Consider the following 25,951-nt stretch of genomic DNA (forward strand, 5'->3'; position numbering starts at 1 on the left):
ATTAATATTTATTTCAGCAATGTTCAAAATAGGCAAAATTAACTACCTTCCATCAGTGAGCTAACTGTGCTAGCAAGCTAGCTAGTTAATGCTCACTTGAGGTAATTTTTTCATGTTTTGTTCAAATATTTTGATTTTACCACCTAGTTATACTGCATTAAGTGTAAAACAAAGGATTTGATAGACAGAAATATTTTTTTTTTTACCCCACAAGCTATGAGTTTTTTAAAAAAATGTTTAATTTTTAAAATATAATTATATTCCTTATAAATAATATATGATCTCAAACTACAGACTTCACTATTCATCTATCATACATCACTGCGATATCCTGCAGAACAATATTCTCTTAAACACTTATTTACTAATATCTGAAAATTATAGCATTTACCATGTAATCCTCTTCTCTTCAAATGTGTCGCTGGTGTCAGCTTCTCCATAGAGATTTGTATATCCCCGACCCGTTATCAACGTAGTGCATAGCAACAGTAAAAATGTATCTTGACTACTTTTAGTGGTTATTTTGGGAAAAACAGGTGGGGGGCGTTTTACCCCAGGGGGGCGTTTTCGCCCACTCTATGATTAACTGATGATTTTATGATTTAGGCCGGCTTACAAAAGCAAAAGCACAAATATTAGCCTACCAATGAAATAAACAGTGCTCTTCAAGCAGGTCTCATAGTTTTCAGGTACCGCAATTTAATAAAGCAGGCTTGTGTGTGTGTGTGTGTGTGTGTGTGTGTGTGTGTGTGTGTGTGTGTGTGTGTGTGTGTGTGTGTGTGTGTGTGTGTGTGTGTGTGTGTGTGTGTGTGTGTGTGTTGTGTGAGTATCTTGTATCTTTACAAAAGTTCACAATGCTGCTGTAGATGCAATATAATGTAGACAACATTTAATAAATACATGTTCGTCAGGTTAGATAGATACTGATAATTAATCACTCAAACCCCTTTATCTAAACATCTCTACATAACCGCCGGACTCGCGTGTCCTCCATGTCTGTAGTTTTTTAGCACTTTTCACTCGTGTTTGTAGTTCTAACCGGATTCTGACCGGAAATAGTAGACCATACGGGTATCTTTGAAACTAGCATACTACGATCTGGGATGTACTGATTCTATTTTCTGAGACTATTTAGTATTAGGGCGGATAGTACAGATTTGGGACGCAGCGTCGAGTCTTCTGAGGTGAGGAGAGCAGTTCACGGTAACGTTATTTCTCATATTTACACAACCATCACACACACTTTATACAGTTTGATTAAGCGACAGACTCATTTCTGTATTGTTTTCATCGATCACAGCGATACTTGTGCGTCTTTTCTGGCGTCTTCCTTCTGAAATAAACATTTAGTGCAGCAGCAGCGAGCATGAGGAGAATATGTTGAGTTCATTCAGACCTGAGCGATGTTGTGTTCGTTTGTGTGATTGTCTCGATGTTTGGAGTGAGAACTGTTACTGAATGTCGAGGCAAGAGGTAAAGTTTGAGATCTGTGAGAGGAATTATGTGAATCGATCTCTTACTTTACGTTGAGCCTATAATGAGCCACGTGAGACATTAAATCAACTCTTAGGCTAAATGTTAATAAATGAATAGCGTTTTACTCTTGAACAATATTACTTTGTGATGCTCTTTAGTTTTAAATGTTTTATGATCATTGTTAGTTTCAGCGCATATTATTTTAATGATAGATCTAAGTACTTGATTAATGTCAAAATCAAACTAGATTTAGATTAATGTGGACATATTATGCTGCTATAATTATTTCTCTGTAGTGGTTGATGGAGATGAGTGTCATTAGTGATTGTTTTTGTGTTATTGATGTTTTATCCATGTCATATTGTGAAAGATTACAGTATTGTCTTTCAATATAGCAGTTTTACAGGCTTTTATCATGTATCCTGACTCAAATAATGTGTTTCTAACAGCAAACACTCAGAATAAAGTGAGATGTTCTGCTGATGATCCTGAATGGCTTGTTGAATGAGTGTTGATAGTCTGAGGCTCATCAATATTAACAGATCTGCTGAAAACACTCTTTATTTCACGACAATAGTTCCTGTTTTCACCTCATTTATTATGCTGATGTCTTCAGATCTCCTGTAAATTTACACTTAAAGCTCATTTCATTAGTGTCAGCAGACTGAGGGGATTTGTTGGCTACTATATGCATGTTTATTTCTGTTTTTATGATTTTAACTGTTTTTCTTACCATTATTTATAGTTGGAAGAATAGTCCTGATTGGTTCTGGCGTCATAGCCTCGCCATAGGTTCGTGAAGTTGCCGCAGCACAGCCAATGACCGCTCTCACACTCAGTTGTGCTCGCTGTGAAGCTGCACTGCATTTTAAAAAGTTTGCTTCAATATTCTGGAGAAAAAGAGGTTTTCCCATAGCGTAAGCTATGGGAAACTCGTTCCCTCATCTCGTTCCCTCATCTCAGGGAACTGAGGTTACGTTAGTAATCAAGTAGTTATGGCTAGAGTTACTACATTAGTCTAAATCCATGGTGAAAGTTGCTGATTTGTGGACTGAAAGCCTTCTATAAGTGTTTCTCTTGTTTCCACGTCAGCGCTGTTTGATCTGATATCTATGGGTTAGGGTTAGTTGGGGAACTCTGCGTCAAATCGAAATGTTTCTCATTGGAACTCGCAGCGAAGATGATATTAATTCTGAGGCGAATTCAATGGATTTCTTCACTGGATCTCCAGAGTCTGGATCTCCTAGTAACAGTGTTGTGTGATCTGCGCTGTCTATGATTGGTCCGAAATAATAAACGGAAGCATAAATGAGTAGCGCATTTTCATTCCACTTTTTTTTTGCATTCGCTGCTCAGCAACGCTATGGTCGCACCAGCGCGACCTAAATAAATATTTGGTCGCACCGGCAGGAAAAATGTTCGCAAAAATGCGACCAATTGGTCACAATCTGGAGCCCTGCTGGGTTTGTTTTTTGTTTTTTCAACAAATGGTCAGTAGAGGAAGGTTTGAGAATTTTATATTGATTGTCAACATCAGATCAAGCTAAATACTATTGTAACTTTTATTTTACATAATCAGTAAACACCAAGTTACTGATAAAGTTGTATTTGTCAAATATCATATGTTGTTCATAGTTATAGAGATTCTTCTTACAGTAACTTTAGTAAAAGGGTTGATGAATGCAGTCAGTGCTACAGTTTGTGTAAAAATTATTTTTTAGAGATTATTTTTTTTGTCTTCCAATCATGCAGTAGAAATAGCCCAGATGATGTCACTTCCTGTGTGTCACAGTTTTAAGTAGAGATGCACCGATTACAATTTTCTAGGCCATTTCCGATTTTTCATTGAGTTTGACCTGCCGATTCCAATAAAAAATTTTTCTAACCACTTTACAGCACACACAAATATTTATTTTCGATATTTTCTTTAACCCTTTCACGCGTAAGTTTAAAATATTCTAACTGACACCCCCACCCCCCACCCCCAGAGTGAGTTTTTTCAAGGCGAACGTTCCCTTTAATGTTTCCATGGCGACGCGTCAGGCGATACACCGCAGCCACAATAATACTGTATGACAGATGTGTCGCTTTTATTTCGCTTTTCCTTTTTTATGCAAAATATTCACAAACTTGCTTACCATGTCATCAACTAGCCTATCTGATATTCCGTAAGTGAGTGTGTTTGGTCGATTAAAAACCTTTATAAATAATCTTGATCTATAACATGAGATGGGCGCCGCAATGTTGTCCTGTCAGTCGGATTTACAGCACGTGAATTCATCAGTTTCTCCCGAAATAAATGCAAGAAAGTGTCCGGTGAACTGAGAAGAATAGAGTAAACTTTATAGTTACTTCCACTATGTTTGTTTGATATGAATAACACACGTCTTCAAATTATATTTGAATAGATTGTTATTGCTGCTTCCACAGACATCAGTGTGTATTTTACAAACTCCAAATGTATTGTTTTACTCGTGCTTATGTGTATTTAAATATCTGAAACCTAAAATAAACATTATGAGGTTGAAAACACTGCTTAGTTGTGATATATGACAGCGCTGAACGCGTCCGACTCTGGCTCAGCGCCAGCCAACGCGCGAAAGCACAGTTTGAATCTGGCAGTGATGCGACGTCACTGAACATTATAAATGTGGCACCGTAACGTTACTCTCAGGGGCACAGAAATAAAAATCCCATATATGAGACCGTACCTCTCAAAAGGTTAATCATGCATTTAGAGTGTGTTTGACCGGCATAAAATCGGCATATGTCAGACTGACCGGCCGGTCGCCAATCATGGCCGATCACCTGAAAATCGTCCAATTCTGGTCACCAGCCGATCAATCGGTGCATCTCTAGTTTTAAGAAATGTGAAAGGAGGAAAACGTTTTTAAAAGGAGGAAAATCATGTCAAAAGAAACAGGGTTGAGTGAAACATGTAGGACATGGGTAATGCTAATAAACGCTTGTGTTATTTCTCACAGGGTAATTCAATTGAGCTTGTGTTTCTGGTGTCCCACTTTCACATGCGCATGAATGGAAGTCAGTGCAAGGAAAAGTCTAGTGTGAACGGCCATTAATAATTAACGGTTTTAGTTTAGTCGGTTTTAGTAATAGTTCTTGCTAAAGAAACAAGGGATTCGTGCCTATAATGTTTTAAAAATAATAATTGGAAGATAAATTTTCCTCATTTTTGGAAAGTTTCAAGGACATATGATCAATTTATAAAAAGACATCAAATTATCATAATATTTTATAACAGTTGTCTACTTTCTACTATTACATCAGGGCTCACTTGCATGTCCTTTCACTTTATATTTCTCTCTTTGAATTATTTTGATGTACTGAAAATGAAATTAATAATTTTCTCTTTGATTTCAGACCTGATGGAAGTGAAGGAGGAGAGTGAAGAACTGAGTGAAGTGAAGGAGGAGAGTGAAGAACTGAGTGAAGTGAAGGAGGAGAGAGAAGAACTGAGAGAAGTGAAGGAGGAGAGTGTAGAACTGAGTGAAGTGGAGGAGGAGAGTGAAGAACTGAGAGAAGTGAAGGAGGAGAGTGAAGAACTGAGTGAAGTGAAGGAGGAGAGTGAAGAACTGAGTGAAGTGAAGGAGGAGAGAGAAGAACTGAGAGAAGTGAAGGAGGAGAGTGAAGAACTGAGTGAAGTGAAGGAGGAGAGTGAAGAACTGAGAGAAGTGAAGGAGGAGAGTGAAGAACTGAGTGAAGTGGAGGAGGAACATCATGTCAATCCTGAAGGAAAACCATCGAGTCGCTCAAAGACTAAAAATATTTTTTTAAAGAAAAGAGCCAAGAAATCTTTCACCTGCACTCAGTGTGGAAAGAGTTTCACAACCAAACAGCGTCTTGATGTTCACATGAGGATCCACACTGGAGTGAAGCCGTTCTCATGTGATCACTGCGGCAAAACATTTCTTGGGTTATCACACCTGAAGAAACACCTGAGAGTTCATATGAAGGAGAAGCCACATTCATGTTCTGTGTGTGGAAAGAGTTTTTCAGTGCTGCAGTATTTACATAAACATGAGAAAATACACACTGGTGTGAGAGAGTACATGTGCTTTGAGTGTGAGAAGACTTTTATTACAGCGATAGAATTAAAACAACACGAGAGGATCCACACTGGAGAGAAACCTTACAAGTGTTCACACTGTGACAAGAGATTCAGTCAGTCAGCAAATCTGAAAACACATGAGAGGATCCACACTGGAGAGAAGCTGCACACGTGTGATCAGTGCGGGAAGAGTTTCACTAACAAAAAGCAACTTGATGTTCACATGAGGATCCACACGGGAGAGAAGCCATTCATGTGTGATCAATGTGAAAAGAGATTCTCATGCAAAAGTAGTCTTAATGTTCACATGAGGATCCACACCGGAGAGAAGCCGTTTACATGCGATCAATGTGGGAAGAGTTTCACAAACAAACAACATCTTAATGTTCACATGAGGATCCACACTGGAGAGAAGCCGTTCTCATGTGATCACTGCGGCAAAACATTTCTCTGTGCATCAAACCTGAAGACACACCTGACAGTTCATACGAAGGAGAAGCCGCATTCATGTTCTGTGTGTGGAAAGAGTTTTTCACAGCGGCAATCTTTACATACGCATGAGAAAATTCACACTGGTGTGAGAGAGTACATGTGCTTTGAGTGTGAGAAGACTTTTATTACAGCGGACGGTTTAAAACTGCACCAGAGAATTCACACTGGAGAAAAACCTTACAAGTGTTCACACTGTGACAAGAGATTCAATCGATCATCATCTCTGAAAAGACATGAGAGGATCCACACTGGAGAGAAGCCGCACACGTGTGATCAGTGCGGAAAGAGTTTCTCTATTAAAACTCACCTGAAGCGACACATGAAGATCCATGCAGTGGAGAAACCACATCACCTCAGTCTGAGATCACGGTAAGTAGTTTATTTTCATGTGCTGAGCAACAAAGTCTCTTCTGTGTAAGTTAGCCACACATCACCCTATAGCCAAATCTCTCCTCTCCACCTATAGCTGGTGTGTGGTGAGAACAGGACACTTTGTTGATTGTTTGATATCTATTAACCCTCTGGGGTCTGAGGTGTTTTCTGGGCCTGGAGGTGTTCTGACATGCTCTGACATTTGTGCTTATTTCTGTTACTTGTGACATTTTCATGGCTAAAGTCTGATTACACTGTATTCAGCACAAACTCTGCTACAATAATATATCAGAAGCATGTATGTAAAAGTTTGTAGTTTTGAGATAATGACATTTAAAAAAAAAATTGTCACTGAAATAAGTTCATGAAACCCATACTGATTATTTCTTCACAAGACTTTTGAAAATTGTATCACGTAGCCTATTCATTCTGCTCTGCTCATTCAGAGAAGACAATATACTGATTTAAAAGTTGTGTAAGAAAGCTTTTATGCGAGAGGCATCCTGAATATTGATGGCTTTTCACACCTGAGAAAGACAAAGACCCTCCCCTAATGGCCCTATTAGGAGCTATCAGGCCCTGTCATTCTGAGCAACCTTGCACAAAGAATGAGGAGATTTTAAAAAAGAATGGCTTTTAGATTGTTTGATTTATTTACAACACAACATAATCCAAAGATACACAACAAATGACAAAAAAGCACATTATTGAAAACAATGATCCAAAGACGGAGACCTTTGTGCCATTCCTAAAAACATTGTACAGACCTTTCATTTCCAAGGTGTTTGATTTTCACTTTACCATGTTCATGTACAGAGACAGGATCTGATCCCTGTAAAAAAGAGAGATTTTTCTGGTTAAAATTTGCATTTTAAAATTCACAGAACACACACACACACACACACACACACACACACACACACACAAATGTTTCCAACAATATATAATGAACAGGTTTGTTGTGCCTTGTAGGCATAGACTACAAGCAGTGCTGCATAAAATAATAATAACAATAACAATAACCTATAGCAGCCTATAAATCTTTCAAAAGCAACATTTCAGAGTAACAGCTACGCTAGATAAAAATATATTGATTATCATATATTACTTAAAATGTTTCCATTTGTTATGATGATATGAAATTAGATTGGAGTAAAACATGAAGCCTTTGTTTGGTGCATTTTGCTTTTGAAACTCACAGCCCATTTTGAATATGAAACAATCAAACGCACAGCACGCTGCAAAATATTAAACATAATGGTTACCATATTAGGCTTTACATATCCATGTTTGAGCATACAGTATATCCACAAACAGTATTTAACAGTAAACACGGGTCTAAATATTATAATATTCACCATATATCTAGCAACAGTTCAACTGCAATGTGAAGTTTATGCAACAATAACATTAACTAATATAATTAAGAATTTCTTACCTTACATCTTTCTTGTCTTCAAATCGCGTTCTTCTTCTTCTGAGATAAATCCAATGTAAGCTCACGGGGTGTCTTCCAAACTCTACGAAAAGCAGAGACATGTAAAGTTTGGTCAAATTAAAAATGATGAGCAAGCGTTTGAGAAACTGGACATCTTGTTGGTTATATTTGTTTTCAGTTTGAATCCGATCATTTAAAAGTACACACTTAAATGTTTATAAAGATATATGGCTCATAAATGTGTGACAAGTATTCGCTGAGTTTTGTTTCAGTTTATAGACGTGCTCAAGAAAAGTTCAGCGAGACGGAGAGGCAGAAAGCACACCCTGTTAATTTTCTTTATTTTAAAAAAGCACAATGTTTTGATTTGATTGTAAGTGGACACATACAAAAGTAGAAATATCACAGATTCTTTTTTTATATTTCTTTTTTCTGTATGACCATAAATGACGGAGTAATTTAAGTTTATTGTGCTACAATGTGAAGAAAATCCAACAAAATGCACGGGCGCGTTTGCCAACCCCAGAGGGTTAAACAAGGGTTAACTCGCGTTCAACCAACAGGAATGTCTAATTTGTCAGTTCAAATCAATGCAAAAAAACACAAATTCGCTCTCTGACAGTAGGTGGTGCTCATGTAAAGCAGAAATACAGCACTATACAGGGCTCTAAACTGAGACTAAATGGTCACATTTTGCGAACTTTTTATAAGAGAGAGCTGCCATTTCTGCTGCATACGAGAAACATCACACAGCAAACGAAAGCAGAATGAAACCACGCTACTCGTCTGAGCTGCACAGCGCAAACAGTTTATCCGCTCGGAGCAATACTAGACAGCGGTTTACTCGTGAGCCGAACTCGATCATGCAACAACATTACAGAGCTTGCAGATCCACTGAGAAAGCATTTTAAAGGGTTAGTTCACCCAAAAAGGAAAAATAGCCCATGATTTACTCACTCTCAAGTCATCCTAAGTGTGTATGACCTTATGACCAGAGATATCACGCAACACCTGAAATCCCCACACGTTGAGCCTGGTCATCGATGACAGTACCTTGTCCCACTCGCCACAGCACAGACACTCTATTTCAGTCGGCATAGGTTGGCATATTCCCCCACTCTCACATCACCAGTTCATGTTGGCTCTCATCCTCACGTCCTCAGGCTGTTGAGCGATCGCAACCTCCTCCTCCTGTCGTTCTATTTCCAAAGCGCGCAGCTCCTCTTCTCAAACTAGAGGTTCATAGATATGTTGATAGTTCATAGTTCATAGAGGTATGGTTCTGGATCTTGATTGTCTGAGAAGTCACCCTCTTCGTCTCTCACAAAATCCGCCATGTTCATCGCAATTCATTGTCTACTGTAGAAAAAATAGCCGGCTACTTTTCACGCCGGTATGTTGACGGAAGTTTTCAGGTGTTGCGTAATATCTCTGCGCCCAAGTAAGTGCTTTGCCTGTCCTTCCCCCCCAATATAGTCCCAAGTCAATATCTGACTCGGAAATCACCTTAAGTCAAGTGAAGTCAAGTCATCTTCATTTATATAGCGCTTTTAACAATGTAGATTGTTTCAAAGCAGCTTTACAGAGATAAACGTATAATTTAAGGTAACAGATTGTTTTGGCTTCATAGCGATTCTTTAAAAAGTAATTTTCCAGCTAAACTTAGTTTTGATTGATTCGCTTCCGTCGCAACGATCATATGTTATTAAATTAAATTAGGGGCCACCAAGATGACACCATTCTCTCTACACAGACTTTAAAGGCACACTATGCAGCTTTCCGTTTTTGTCAAACAGCGACCCCTAGAGTCGCTGTGGAGTACTTGTATTTAACGTTACTGTCGTAAATACCACTCGCGCAGAGCCGTCTCTGCACTCACGGCCTGATCCCTTCCGCCCTCTGTACCGGTACCTTGTTCAGTAGGATGGAAGCTGTAATGAGTGGAAATAAGGTGTGACCCCTTTAAGAGCTGCGCGCACCCTGTTGAACTGTCGGCAGTCTGTATTGTATGTGCACCTCGAACACCCCATGTATGCCGGTTATATCAGTTTGATGCTCATTCTTATCCTACTTTTGAATGAATGAATGAATGAATGAGGCATTTATATAGCGCTTTCATATGTACTACTGTACACCCAAAGCGCTTTACAATCATATCAGGGAATCTCTCCTCAACCCCCACCAGTGTGCAGCATCCACTTGGATGATGCGACGGCAGCCACAGTACAACGGCGCCAGTGCGCTCAACACACACCAGCTACAGGTGGAGAGGAGAGAGAGTGATAGAGCCAATTCAATGTAAGGGGATTATTAGGAGGCCATGATTGGTAAGGGCCAATGGGTGGAATGTGGCCAGGACACCGGGGTTACACCCCTACTCTTTACGAGAAGTGCCATGGGATTTTTAATGACCACAGAGAGTCAGGACCTCGCTTTAACGTCTCATCCGAAGGACGGATTTTACTTTTGTTTATCAAGTAAAGCTGTGGATGGTAGAACGGGTGATAGACAGTTACACGAGTTCGATTGGGGAATAAAGTGCAAGTTGTGAGATGTCAATCGCCTCCGGCAGTCCACCAGCCCAAAGTTGCAAGGGTGGTTTTTCGTCTCACACATCTACAAAAATACGCCTGTATTTCAAGTTGATAAAATCATTTAAAATCCACATCAGTTTATTTGTGCCCACGCGCCACGCCCTCCCAGGCTACTTTCACTTAAAAAAATTCCTCATAACCGCGCGCGATCTGCTTGCAGTCTTCGAGATGGATGCTGAGGAGTTGAAGAAAAGAATAGCTCTAGTGGAGATTGTAAAGTTGTCGACAATACGTCATAAAAAATCAAGTCCAGTGTGTGGGAGAAATTTGGAGTTATCTGAAGAAAATATTGTGAGGCTTTGCTGCGTGCATTTTCGTGTTGGATAGCCGCAAATGTGGAACTTCATCGCTGAGGAAGCACGCAGAAACTGTGGTAAGAAAGCAGTTCTATCGAACAGTATTTTTCAAATTTAACACTGTTAAGTAGCCGCGTCTGTTCGATTGGTAAAATGTTATAAGGCTACTCAGTTTTTTGGTAACGTTTGCCATGTTCTTCATGTACCGGCCTTTTGACAGCTTCGGCTGAAGTTGTCCTTGTGTTAATTGTTGTGTAATAACTTCTGTATGACCTGGCAATAAACATTTTTGTAATTGTGTCCATAATGTGATAGTCTAAACTGATTTTATTTCGGGTGCGGTTCGGGTATCGGTTCTATTTTAAGCGGGTCGGGTCGGGTGCGGATTTTAATAAGTGCTGCTGTCGGAAAACGGGTCAGATGCGGGTTTAAGCACTGCGGGTGTGGGTTTACAAAATCGGACCCGTGCAGGACTCTGGCAACGGTCCTAGTACTGAGCCTTGTGGTACGCCATACTGAACTTGTGAACGATAAGACATCTCTTCATTTACTGCTACAAACTGATAACGGTCAGATAAATATGATTTAAACCATGCTAGTGCAATTCCACTAATGCCAACATAATGTTCAAGTCTATTTAAAAGAATGTTGTGGTCAATGGTGTCAAATGCAGCACTAAGATCGAGTAACACTAATAGAGAGATACAACCACGATCGGATGATAAGAGCAAATCATTTGTGACTCTAATGAGAGCAGTCTCAGTACTATGGTACGGTCTAAATCCGGACTGAAAATCCTCACAGATATCATTTCTTTCTAAAAAGGAACACAGTTGTGAGGATACTGCCTTTTCTAGTATCTTTGACAGAAAAGGTAGATTTGAGATCGGCCTGTAATTGACTAATTCTGTAGGATCAAGTTGCGTTTTTTTAAAAGGCGGTTTAATCATAGCCAGCTTAAAGTTTTTTTGGTACGTATCCTAGAGACAAAGACGAATGAATGATATTAAGAAGAGGATCTATGACCTCTGGAAGCATCTCTTTCAGTAGCTTAGTCGGTATAGGGTCTAACATACATGTTGTTGATTTAGATGATTTAACGAGTTTAGTGAATTCTTCCTCTCCTATAGCAACGAATAAGTCAATTTTTTCCTCAGGGACACTATAATGCACTGCCTGATGCGATACTGTAGTAGACGACTGCATAGTTATAATTTTGTCCCTGATATTATCAATCTTATGAGTGAAGAAGTTCATAAAGTCATTACTGCTGTGTTGCTTGGAAACTTCGGTGCTTGAAGCTTTATTTTTCGTTAGTTTAGCCACCGTTTCAAATAAATACCTAGGATTATGTTTATTTTCTTATAATAGGTTTGAAAAATAAGCAGATCTAGTAGCTTTTAAAGCCTCTCTGTATGCAATCGAGCTCTCCTTCCATGAAATGCGAAATACCTCTAGTTTTGTTTTCTTCCAGTTGCGCTCCATTTTTCTGGCTGCTCTTTTAAGGGCCCGAGTGTGCTCGTTGTACCACGGCGTTGGACTATTTTCTTTAATCTTCTTTAAGCACAGAGGAGCAACTGTCTAAAGTGCTGGAAAAGAGAGAGTTAAACGTTTCTGTTGCAATATCGAGTTCTTCTAAGCTATCCGGGATGCTGAGATGATGAAACTGATCAGGAAGATTATTGATAAAGCAATCTTTAGTGGCAGAAGTGATAGGTCTAACATATTTGAAACACGGAGTCGGCTTTGCAGCCTTGGCTAAATGTAATTTACACGAGACTAGGTAATGATCTGAGATGTCATCGCTCTGCTGCAGAATTTCAACGGCATCAACATCTATTCCATGTGATAATATTAGATCTAGAGTATGATTACGACGGTGAGTAGGTCCTGACACGTGTTGTCTAACTCTAATGGAGTTAAGAATGTCTTTAAATGCCAAACCCAATGAATCTTTTTCATTATCAATGTGTATATTAAAATCACCAACAATTAGTACTTTATCTGCAGTCAATATTAATTCTGATAGAAAGTCAGCAAATTCTTTGATAAAATCTTTATGGTGCCCTGGTGGCCTGTATACAGTAGCACAAATCTCAAACGTGATTTATCGTTTATACTATATATTTTTACATTAAGCACCAACACTGCAAAAGAAGTATATTTAAAACTTGATTTCTTAGTGGATTTGAAAATATTACTATAAATTACAGCAACATTTTTTTTATGTCCTAATTCGGAGAACAGACACAGTCTCTATATGATGATATCTAGGTGAAAAAGGCTCTTTGTGATGGGATTTATCTGACCTTGGTGACGCGAGGCCGCTAGCAGACGGTCGGTTTAGCCAGTCTGTCTGCTTCCTGACCTGAGCCCCAGATTGTCATGTTTGAGCTCTAAGACTATGTGCCATATTACTAGAGAGAAGAGCAGCACCATCCCAGGAGGGATGAATACCATCTCTTTTCACAGGGTTTCCCCAGGTTTGATCACCCCAAATTTAAGACTTTTTTAAGACCACTTTAATGAAAATTAAGTGCCTCCAGCTCGATTTGTTTTGTGATTTTTAATATGCAAATGACACATTTCTGCGCGCTTTATTATACACATAAATTTGATGTTGGTGTATTAGCCTAAAACAACATGCTCGCCAGATTATCTAAATAGCCCTATGTTGTTAGAAATTATCCCTAATCGCATCCCATGAAACAAGAGATTAACACGGTTGCCAAATTGCAAATTGCTTTATGTTACACATACTCTCGCATCAGCTGTTGTGTAAACAGTCACATTTAACTTACCCACATCATGAATGACTGCCTACCGCGAGAGTGCGCACGACAACCTCCGTAAGAATATTCAGGGTGGCTCAGAATTCGAGTAGTAGCCGTATATCTCGGAACTCAGGGCAGAGCACCCGGCTAACGATAAGCCTAGCTAACGTTACAGGGATATTCCACCATTTGGGGAATTAAGCTAATTTTCCACCTCCCCTCGAGGGAGGGGAGGTCCAAAAAGCTTTTTTTCTCCAAAAAGCTTGACTTACCTCGAATTTAACATAAGATTCCTTCACGTTACGAGTTTCCATCAGATTCGCGTGGTAGCCAGGCGTCTCATCCAATGGCGAGCTCAGTTGACGCTGTGTGCTTCAAGATTCTGACGCAAGTGCTAAGATTCCGATTGGCCAAGAGAAAAAGTGCTAAGATTCCGATTGGCCAAGAGAAAAAGTGCTAAGATTCCGATTGGCCAAGAGAAATGTCAATTATAAAAATTATCCAATAATGTTTTGCAATTCTAGACTGCATGGCATGCAGATGAAGGGCAGCCTTTCATTTTGTGTGTAACATCTAAATGAGGCGATCATCAGCGCTGCCAGTCAGGAGATTAACGAGCAGCTTTGTGGGTTTTTGAGTTTTAATGTTAAAGACACTATCAACATTACAGTAATATTTTACTTTTAATAAAGTAATGTTTTATTTTAATGCCTTAATGTTGATAATATTTGTCCAAATTACTCTTTTAATACTATTACTGTAATTCAGTTTGCAAATACTGAATACACCTTTTGTTTGTTTTTCACATTTGGTAATGTTTGCAATATTTTAATTGCATATTCAATAATAAATTGATACTTCCACAAAAAAAAGCTTAACTTGCATGTCAGTTTTATTGCAACACTCTTAAGTGATTGTCCGGGAAGCAGACACACTCTGTCAGTTTAAATCTAGACTAAAACGCATCTCTTTTACCTGGCATTCATATAGAACATATTATTCAAATCAGTTAAATGATTATTAGGCTGCATAGGTCAGCCGGAACCGGGGACACTTTCCTATAACAACTGATGTACTCATTATTTAATAAGAAGAATGGCATCTATGCTAATGTTTGTCTTTCTGTTCATTCTAGAGTTTACTGAAGTCAGACAGATCAGAAGGTGGACCTGCGCCCGGACCCATCCATGATGCATCCCTGAAGTGCCAGCCTCATCAGCCCTGTGAAGGCCTCATCCACACGACTGATCCTCAACAAACTCGTCTCCATACCGGTGTGATGACTCCGACTTCCAACCAGATGGAACTGGATAAATGAATGTTCTGATTCAATCTGACTTCTGACCTGTAATGCTGCCTGAATCATAATTATACACTGTTCGCTCGATGGCCAGAGGAGAACTGAACGACTGAGCCTTGTCCCAAAGTTGTCCCAGTTCTGTCAGTTTTGGTTCCTTGCCACTGTTGCCTTGGCTTTTGGCTTGCTTAGTTGGGGGACATTTAATATTCAACAATATTATTGATTTGCCTTAAGGTGGACGATGATGCAATTTTCTTCCAGAAACAAACTTTGTTGTATTATTGTATACAATACTTTTTGTTACAGTATGACTTTGAAGCTGCTTTGATGCAATCTGTATTGTAAAAAGTGCTATATAAATAAAGATGACTTGACTTGTGTAATCAACAGGTGAGGACCAACATGGTTGAATATTTACAAAATGAGATGACTGGAGGATTGCTGCACATTCTGTGCCTCAGGGATGAAATGAGGGGGACGTGTCAGACCTTTGACATTAACACTTGTATTCGATAAAGAAAAGTATTAAAGAAATGTATAAAAATGCTGAAAAAAATTTGATTGAAATCACATATACAGTGGCCTCTCTGGTTTATTGTATTACAGAGATAAGTATTTTACGTTCGTAATATAAAAAAAATATGTGTTACTAATTTTTTTAAAGGGCACCTATTATGAGCCTTTTCACAAGATGTAAAATAAGTCTCTGATGTCCCCAGAGTGTGTATGTGAAGTTTTAGCTCAAAATACCCAACAGATATTTTTTTAAAGCATGTTTAAATTGTCATTTTTTGGGGCTCAGAAAAACACGCTGTTTTAGTGTGTATCCCTTTAAATGCAAATTAACTGCTGCTGTCGGCCCAGGGGGCGGAGCTTCACAAGCTCTCGCTCAGAGCCAGGACAATCTCATCTGATAATATCAAAACAGAAACTCTCAGTTGCAGTGTTCATTTCGACTCAGAGTCGGACAATAATGCCCACAGAGCCGGAGAATATATGCTGTATGGAGATAGAACAGGTATAGTTTAGCTTAATCATGGTTATAACTAATTTATCATTTGCTTTTATCCACCATTAATACAAGCCTGCTGTAGCAGACCTTGTCCGAATGATGACCAAAATACAATGATGAGTTCAATTAAGTTTATTGTACATCACACAAAAGATGAAGCATCAGTTTTACTCCAGAGAATCACTGTAAGAGCAGCTAAATAAACACAGTATAAGATGTGAGCATTTAAGTCTTATACAAAACTCTCTCTCTCCCTTTTCATTAGCATGGAACATACACAGCGAAGTACACAAACCACTCGTTACAAGTAACAGTAAACATATATACACACCTTTTGAGTCTGTGCTAAATAAACTGGTACACTGTATATCCGTACATCTCGCGTTTTCTCAAATCGCTTGCTGGAAAGTCTGTTTCTCTTTGGGGTCCGCACAAGACTCCTTAAACTGTAAAGTCTTTCCACAGGAGCACTCGATGGTGTTGCAGTGTTGTACTTGAGTGAGATGACTTTAATGTTTGGGAATTTGTTGAGAATGCCCAGCTCTAATCCTGAAGACTTCAAGTACTCCATGACATCGGTCTCATTTACAATATGGCCCTGAGAGTGCTGATCTTGACATTCAGCAGTGACTTCACATGGTTTCTTCTCTCCTCATCTTTAATCCAGCGTATCTTGAACCGGGGTAAAGTTGCAGCCGCCAAAAGAGCATTTTTACTGTCCAAGACAGAGTTGAATCGCACTTTTATGGACATACCAAATATGCATATCATAAATTATTTACAAGTGTCATGTTTAATCTGTGCTAGTTTTGGGCGGAGACAGAACGTGGAGGTTTAACACGTTCCAAAGAATGATTATTCTGAAAGAATGATTATGATCATGCATAAATTCCATCATCTGACATAAATTCCACAAAAGAGAGAGGCATTTTTCCCCACAAATCACACCCTGTGTGACGCTAACAAAAGTATCTTTAAGGTTTAGAATGAGTAAAAGAAACTGCAACTTAAATCGCATATGGCAGACCAGATGTCATCGCAGAAAGCCCAAGGTTTTGGATATGAGAACTTCTAGTGTTGGTAAGATGGTGCCATAGTAGCAGTGATCTTCACCTTGTAGGATGTCCCAACCCGTTCTCATCTCAGGGCATCATATAAGGCCGTTTTGTCACGTCCTTCTGCGTTTTCTGCCCACGCATATAGCACCCTTTTGCGTATAGATGACACGCACATGGCTTTCAACCAACTTCAATGTAAAACCATCCGCGATGTAATTACACGCTCAGGGCTTCGCCAGTCGTCAATTCACCTCAACATTGATCGACTGCACAGACTAAAGACGTTTTCAGCAACGACTTATGTTTGCTCTATGATTAGGATTGCCTACACCTAATATAGGAGGTCATTGTTTTCCATTATTTATCTTTCGAGAGGAGATATTCGCCATTTTCAACACCCTTATGGTCTGTGAGAGACGCGCGCGGCTTAACCACCTCCAATGCAACCCACCCGCGTTTTACAGGACGCAGTTGGACTTTGCTAGTCAATCCAAGTGCGTGATATCAGACGCTTTCAGCAACAGTAGCATGCGTAGGCTACAATTTCGTTTAGTTTTAAATAAGCCTGTGGTAGCCTACTCAATTTAAACGTGAATGTGTGCTAGGTATCCTAACTAAAAACATGACAATATAGGTTCCATCATCCCTTAATTGCCCGCAGGAGTATATTGGCCGAATTCAACACACACCCTTTATCGTGTGTGAGAGACGCTCATGGCTTTCAACCATCAATGCAACCCACGGGCGTTTTACAGGACGCAGTTGGACTCGTTAAATATGGACGCTTGGCCAGGACCCCTTGGCGGCGTCACTTTTTAACGCACTGGGTATACCTTTGGCGTCATTTTTCAACGTGCAGGGTAGTCCGTTTGACTTCTATAGAACTCTGAACCGGAGCCTGCGGCGTTGAAATTTGACGTCTTGGGTAACACCGCAACCCGTCTGCTGTGTATGGGTCGAGGCTACAATAAATACAAATAAAAAGGAATAGACTACAATGAATGATCTATGCCAGGGCTAGTCAAATGGCGGCCCCCAGATGATATTTATCTGGCCCTCCAACTGGTTTTTGATGTTTAAAAACCCTCGAAATCTGATATCAAAGTGCCCTCTCTGCGCATAGGTTTAGCGCGTTCGGCAACCGCATTCAGCGGTGAGTTTAACACATACATGGTGTGCAACCGCATTCAGCGGTGAGTTTAACAACGCTCCACAGCAGGTAAAACGGCATTCAGAGGTGAGTTTAACCAAAACAACGCTCAACTGCAGGTAAAACTGCATTCAAAGGTGAGTTTAACAACGCTCCACGGCGTGCAAGTAATTAGTTTAATCGTTTTCTTGTCATAGGTACTGGTACATAGGTACACTGCTTTAACTAGAGCATGCTGGGTAACGTATTTTTATCGGAGGTTTGTTGATGTTAATAAATATATATATAATATGCTACGATTGTGTTCAATTAATATTTTATTTTTTATTTTATTTTTTATTGATTAAATTCTCTAAATGAATAACGCTGACGTCACTGTATGGGGCGATCCCAAGGTCCATTGCGATTTCCCACTTGGTAAGTAGAAGAGTTAATTAATAGAGATGGATACTATTCTTAAATTTACACATCTAAAAACTGTTGAATCAGGACAAGAAGTTGTGTTTAGAACCTTTAGATGTGTAAGGTGGCAATTTCGTATGACGGTAAATAATAGAAGGCATTATAAAAATATAGCTTGCTGCACCAAATGTGCAGGCTAGCAAAGTTAGCTAATTGAATTCAAGTTCATTTTTGTCGCATATAATCATCATGTATCGTAGGGGAATGTAATATTTTCAGTATTACATTAGCCCACAACTATTATCCAATATTAGAAATGTTCAGATGAAGAACAGTTGCCAGATTGGTTTGTTTTACAGCCTAATTGTTTAAAATCCACGCAAAATTATATAATTAACACCCAAATAAATCTATAATTAACAATACAAATTAATTTATAACTACAGCATTATTGTGGCTCATCACAATATGAAATGATATATAATTTGTGTGTTCTTTCAGAGGCTATTTAAGGCTACTACAGTGAACAGTGCAACTGTAAAATTATTTTCCATTTCTGTCCTTTGCCTTAAAATAAAAAAATTCCACTTGCCCAAGCCTTTTTTTTATCACACATAGATCAACCCAAAACCAACCAAATGGCTGGGAAACTATCCAATCTGGCAACATGAAGAATACTGGTGTAAAATATAAGGTGTTCGATTCTGAATTGCTTTTTTCTCCCTCATCAGGTCCTTCAGTTTTGCCTGCTCTTTATTCTAATCCCCCACCACACACACACACACACACACACACAGAAACACACACAATAAAGGCACTTTTAAGAGCCACGTCTGTCTTGTGTTTTTCTGTCAAGTATTACTGTAAGTAAGTCATGATGGCAATGGCAGAAACTGCAGAGTACCTCTGGCCTTATCTGAAACTGGCCATTGATTGCATACAGTTCAAGAGGAATGTTTCTTGCATTGTACTCCAACTCCATTAAATGTCCTTAAAATAAAATTGATTTATATATTACTGATGTTTCTAATAATTCAGTGGATTTAACTAATGTCTGATAACTGCTTTTGTTCATTTCAGGTGAGTAAACTTGAAGCTGTAGGATACAAGCCAATTTTATTTATTGGTAAGCCAGATAAAAGGGCTTCGAATAAATGGGTTGCAGATATAATAACCCATCTGCACCCCACTCCTGTCACTAAAATTCTTTTGGAGAAGATGCGGAGGGCCTATGAATTTATCTTGACAAAATGTAAGTAATGTTTTGATTTAGAAATTATGAATGTTTAAAATGTATATTTCTTTGTTAATATGTAAAGATTTTAAATGAAAGTAAACTTGTATTATAGCAACCTCCACAGCACAGCAACCGGAGAGTCAAATGGTGCAGCAGGCGGAGAGTCAAGCGGCGGCGGAGAGTCAAACCAAGGAGTCTGAGACTGTATTTGTTCTTAACCTTGTTCCTCTGTCTTCCCCACTCTCTCCAACCTCTCTCTCTTCTACTTCTTCTTCTACTTGTACAACTATTCTTCCTTCACTTTCTTCCAAACTTCCACTGCCATGCTCTAAGTCTTTGCAACAAATGAAAAGGACAAACACCTCTGCCTCTTCACACTATTCTCCCTCTGTCTCTCTTCCATCTCCGTCTGCCTCTTACATTTCCACGTCTTTGTGTCAGGAAGGGCCACGTGTGAAGAACAGAAGAAAAGGTAACTTTTTGCATGGTACATCTTACCCCACACTGGTAATAAATTTGCTCCCAGTCAGAGTTGACTTCATGTAAATTTGATTAATTTGGCTAACCGGGTCATTGGTAGCCAGTTCACAGTATTTAGTTATTTAGCTGTGGCCAATGTCCAAGGCATGTGGTTAATGTCAGTCCCTGACTTAAGGTCCTTCCACACTGAGTCTGAAATTTTCGTATGCGTTTTTCCGTATTCGTCATTCGGTGGCTCTGAATTGTCAAAACACCATTCCAAATTCTTGCTACTGATCCGAAAAACGCAGAAAATCGAACCCGATCCGATTTTTTTATGACGGCAGTGTGTAAACGTGATTGACAAAACATATTTATTTGTCGTATTTCAGAGTCAGTGTGCAAGGACCATTAAGCTAAGAGGACTTTGGGAAAGCCAATCCTGTACATTTTGCTTTCAAAAACAGGGACAAATTTACTTTGACATGAATGAAAAGGACTGCATATTACCTCACATTTGAAATGATAAATTTGAACTGATTCAGCTACAAAGCATGGCATCATGGCTTAATAAACTTTCCGTGTCTTTTCATCATTTCAGGTTGCCGAAAATGTAGTAGGCAGAAGGTTTTCCTCTTTGATCGAATAACTGGGGAACGGATAAATGAGGTAAAATGTGTTCTGTTAGGCTGCTTTCTTGTCTAAATGACTGATTCTGACCTTTCAAAGATAATAAAACAATATGTTATGCCCTAATCAGTGATTGCTAAAACAGTTAAAATAATTATTATTCGTGTTTTTGTGTGTAGGGGAAAGCCGAATTGAAAGTCCACTGGTTGCCATGCACTGTGTGGTAAGTCATATTTTATTTATTATTTAATTCTCAGTACTCAGAAGCAAATAGCGATGAGGTGGAGGCATTTGGAAGAGCTAGATCCGGCAGGTAGGCCCTTGTAACCTTTAGGACATGCATTCCGATGATGAAAAATTATGGAATAGTCTTCCAAGCATTCCAAAATCAGACACACTCTCTCAGTCCAGACTAAAGACAAATATCTGGACTGTCTTTAGTCTGCACTGAGAGAGTGTGTCTGAATTTGGAATGCTTGGAAGACTATTCCATAATTTTAAAGACAAATGGGCGAATGATCTACCTCCTTGTCTTTATTTAGAATATTCTATTTGTAAGATCCTGGAATTTTGTGATTAAAGGGATAGTTCACTTTGAAATAAATTTTTGGTATGTTTTAGCTTACCTCAAGGGCATCCAAGATGTAGGTGTCTTTTTTTCCGCACTAGTTTCAATTTTTATATTTTTAGGTCAAACCGTTCTTGTCTGTCAGTCATATAATGCAGGTCTATGGTCATTATCTCAAAGAGCATGCACAGAGTCCAAATTAAAACAATTCCCCATCGTAAGTACACATTGATGGCCTAAGACACGAAACGAGCGGTTTGTGTGAGAAAACGAACAGTATTTATATCGTTTTTACCACTTATACGCAGCCATGTCGAAGTGATCTGATCTGACGTGTGCGCAGACTGGTGCATAGATATACACACACTAGATGTCGCCTTGTCTACAGCAGTTCATTGGAACGAATGTCTTTAAGGCGACATCTAGTGTGTATATATCTATGCACCAGTCTGCGTACACGTCAGATCAGATCACTTCGACATGGCTGTGTATAAGAGGTAAAAACGATATAAATACTGTTCGTTTTCTCACACAAACCGCTCGTTTCGTGTCTTAGGCCATCAATGTGTACTTACGATGGGGAATTGTTTCATTTGGACGACGGGGAATTGTTTTAATTTGGACTCTGTGCATGTGTTTTGAGATAATGACCATAGACCTGCATTATATGACTGACAGACAAGAACGGTTTGACCTAAAAATATTAAAATTGAAACTACTGCGGAAAAAAAGACACCTACATCTTGGATGCCCTTGAGGTAAGCTAAAACATACCAAAAATTAATTTCAAAGTGAACTATCCCTTTAACACAATGGATTGTAGGTAATGAGGAGCTGAACCATTCAGTACTTGCTGAGTAATTAATAGAACTCTAAAATTAGCTGACAGACAGCCAATGTATGGACAATAATATGGTCCTGATGTGATCTGGTTTTACTGTTTCTAGTAAGTTCTCTAGTGGCTAGCTCTAGCTCTGAACTATCTTATTTATTGAGCCTGCAGGACATCCACTTGGTAATGCATTACAAAAGTAGCAGTGTTTCATGCACACATAAATTAATCTTTCAGCATCTGAAACACTTATGTGTCATAATTTAGTTGTTTCCTGTTGTACATGTGTTGGAAATGTGATTTTCCTCATCCCACTAATGACAACTTCATCCCTCAGTTTATCAGAAACATTTTGAAATCCGTAAATTTTGAGATACATGGCTTTCAATGTACAGGAACTGTGTGGAACATTGTGTAACTAGAGCTGCCAGACAATTGTCGTTTAGTAAAAAGTACAATAGTTTCCTGTGAGATGCAATGTTGTATAAAAATGTGTAAAATGAAAAAACACCGTAAATTGAGTGAATGTACTCAGTTGCATTCCACCACTGGGCTTAACCAGGGTTAATGCTACTTTAACAAACATAAATACATTTCAATGAACTCTCTAAATTTAACCCAACAGTGATTTTGATTTTTTTTTTTTTCTCTGTTCTAATGAATTGTTTTGCACTTATGATATTTTACAGTGGCAAAACCTGGGATGACACATGGGAGCCTGCCAGTGAATTCCTGCTTGTTATGCCTAATTCCCCACATCCCAACCAGCTTTCAGCATGACAGCCTAGTCACCTGGACTCAAGCACCCTTAATTTCTTTTCTTTTCTTTTTTTTGTTGAGTTTTTTTCTTTTCTTTTTCTTTTTCTCTTGCTTTTGTTCATTAAAGTTTTTTGCACAATACCCAGTCTCTTTTTGTGTTTATTTTCTTAATGGTGTGTAAAAAAAAAAAAAAACTTTTGCATTTTCATTAACTGCACAACAGCCAGGAAGTGTGCCATGGAGATCATAAGGGAGAAAATGAGTGCTGTTTGGCATAATGGCATTCCCAAAGGCATTATTTGTACTTTTTTATTTTTTTATTTTTTTATATAGTTTAGGTAAGTCTACTTGAACTATTTGTTTGGTATGCCAGCCATGAATACATACCATAGAATACTCCTAAAGATATTAAAATGTTGTAATCCTACAATTTCCGATATTAATTCCTTTAACATTTATAATTATAATTGTAATTACCTATTTATATTTGCCTTTTTACAAAATAATGTAAAATTAATCATGTAAATATATATATTGTTTTTATTTTGGGGGGCAAAGTGTTCTTCAAAGGGAAGAAAATAATGTATTTTCTGGTGGCAGCCTTGCATCTCCTGTTTTTTTTGTTTGTTTTTTTTGTTTTTTAAAGAAAAGAAAAATTAATTAGTTTGGCATATCAATACATTTTGGGAAATTAGTACAAAGTGTGAGCACAATCATCTTTAAATGTTACAGACGCATTTTATTTGATTAAGAGATTAACTTACATCTGTTTAAAACAAATACTGCATGCCAGAATAACTATCAAGAGTAATTTTCTTTTTGTAAGATCCCTGTAGGGTTACATCCTATCTTCAGTCAGAACTCGGAAGTGTCTGTTTTTTTTTTGTTTTTTTGTTTTTTATTGCAGAACTTATACATACATGATCATGGAAATTAAGCGTTGTTGTATATCTTTCAATGAAAAATAACAACAACAAAATGAATAAATATCCTGGATTTGCGTACATCAAAAGTCGGAAGAGCCTGTAAATACCATATATGGACAAGTGTGACGTGGCTTTGACGTTTCCATGGCCCCAGAAGGACAAGCTGTGGTTGGACTAACGTTTAGGTCAGAATAAAAAGCGCTCCATATCGCACACTATGTTTTGCTGGCGTTATGTTGTCAGTAATACTGTCAGTTAACAATAAGGTATTGCTATATTGAAAGAAATTACACGTTTACCGAGATCCTAACCCTAACCCTATAGTGTAACTACACACTTCAATGAACTACAATTTACAGCGCCCGTCCCATGGACACAATGATAGAGGCTTATGGGTAATGTAGTTTAAAAACGTTTAGTAATGGAATTAAATAAATACAATCTTTAATGAACAAAGGGACATCTAAATATGTTAATTATACAAACCTCTTTGACATATTTGAGAGCCAGACTGAAATTTGGTATTTTACTGTGAGCACTTTTTTAAATGCTTTTTTAACACCTTTCCATGCATGCCAGACATCTCTGTCCAACATTATGTATTAAACATAGCATAAATAATTGTCCTACCAATTTTCACTTTTATACACTTATCAGACTTTGCATTTGCAGACTTTGCAAAATGTGCATTTTTTTGCTCTTCCAGGGGTGCTACGGGACCCCTGGGGGAGGAAGGGCAGTAAAACCTACACATATGTACTCTCTTCATCATGGACAACAAACTGTATTGAGTCACATTTATATCTGAACATTCTTTTGCTTTCCCGCCTTTTCTATATTTACATCATGCTTGTGTTAGGTTTTGATTATATTGCAAGACTCTGAACTCGGAATACAAAAATACAGTAATATTTTACAAATGTTGTAAAATATACCTTTTCTGAATTGCTAAAACACTAAACCTCCCAAATTCTCAATAGCCTAATCGAATTTGTCGAGTAAATCACTCTTTCTGTAAAACATTAAACAAGTTCAGGTAGTTAAAACACTGTTTGCAAATCTCATGCACTCTTTTGGCAAAACTCTAAACACATTCTCACTCACTAAAACACATTTCGCACTGACACATTTATGTTTCAAAACACTAAACACAGGCAGGCAAAAGTTAAACAACTACAACACAGTTGTCATCGTTAACACACAACTACTCAAAATTGTTCACTTATTTCTAATGATGAGACCAAACCAACTGTACATCATACAAGTCAGTTCAGAGTGCCAAAACTGACTCAAAATGTTACACTGAATGTTACCAACAATGGATGGAAACAATATAAGAGGGAGAGGAGGAAGAAGAGTATGTGAAATAGGTGGTGAACAAAGAGGAAGAGGAGGAGGATGAGAAAGAGCAAGGTGTGAAGAATGTTGTCAAGGCTGGATCTGCTTTAGGGATTTTCCCTTTTCCTGAGATGACATTGTTATGTGGAAGAAGTCATCAGGCCGGACCAACATGAAGACATGATGCTGAAGCAGAATAAAATCTCTCTCACTGACCTTGATTCCTCTAGTTGCACAACTCTCCTGAGTGACTGTAACACTTTTCATTTAGAGTTTTTTACTGTAACCTTTTTGTCTTTTGCAGTTGGGTCACTGTATTTTCACAGTATAAAAAGTGCTGAATATACAGACCTTCAATACTATACTTGCAGTGCATACAGTATACAATTTATTCACCTTACTACTGTAAGTTGTCATTACTATACTTTTTTTACGCAATTGCAAAATTTGTTTACTTAGTTACGATATACTTTTATTTCGGATTCTGCTCTTCGTTTTTCTCTGTAGTGTCTAACGAATGATCTGTAGTGTTTATAATATTGACTGATGTGTGTATGATCTGAAAGCATTGTTTGATTTGAGCACAGATAAAATGGTTTTGAGGCAATTGTTTGATTTTGCCATAAGAGTCAGATGTTCTCTGAATGTGGTTTGAAAATTTGGTTTTGTGTTTAAGGTTTTGAGAATGTGAGTTTCAAGAAATGTGTTTTAGCAATCCAGAAAACTGTAACATTATACTGTTAATCAGGTCACAGCTGATAAATCTACA

The 25,951-nt window shown here is 38.3% G+C and overlaps 1 protein-coding gene and 1 long non-coding RNA gene across 2 annotated transcripts; both read left to right on the top strand.

Moving 5' to 3' along the window:
* The first annotated feature begins 1,123 nt into the window (after positions 1–1,123).
* On the top strand, positions 1,124–15,294 carry LOC309491227 (uncharacterized protein). Its single transcript, XM_082160698.1, has 3 exons — positions 1,124–1,203; positions 4,858–6,406; positions 14,647–15,294. The coding sequence occupies exons 2-3, from the start codon at positions 4,863–4,865 to the stop codon at positions 14,654–14,656; spliced, it is 1,554 nt and encodes a 517-aa protein (XP_082016824.1). The 5' UTR covers positions 1,124–1,203; positions 4,858–4,862; the 3' UTR covers positions 14,657–15,294.
* Positions 15,295–18,900: 3,606 nt separating this feature from the next.
* LOC309492735 lies at positions 18,901–23,056 on the top strand. Its single transcript, XR_014203677.1, has 5 exons — positions 18,901–19,685; positions 19,783–20,142; positions 20,731–20,798; positions 20,939–20,982; positions 22,849–23,056. It is a non-coding gene; the product is annotated as an uncharacterized lncRNA (long non-coding RNA).
* The last annotated feature ends 2,895 nt before the right edge of the window (positions 23,057–25,951 follow it).

This window comes from Leuciscus leuciscus (genome assembly GCF_965113295.1).
Source record: "Leuciscus leuciscus genome assembly, chromosome: 1".
Classification (NCBI taxonomy): Eukaryota; Metazoa; Chordata; class Actinopteri; order Cypriniformes; family Leuciscidae; genus Leuciscus; species Leuciscus leuciscus.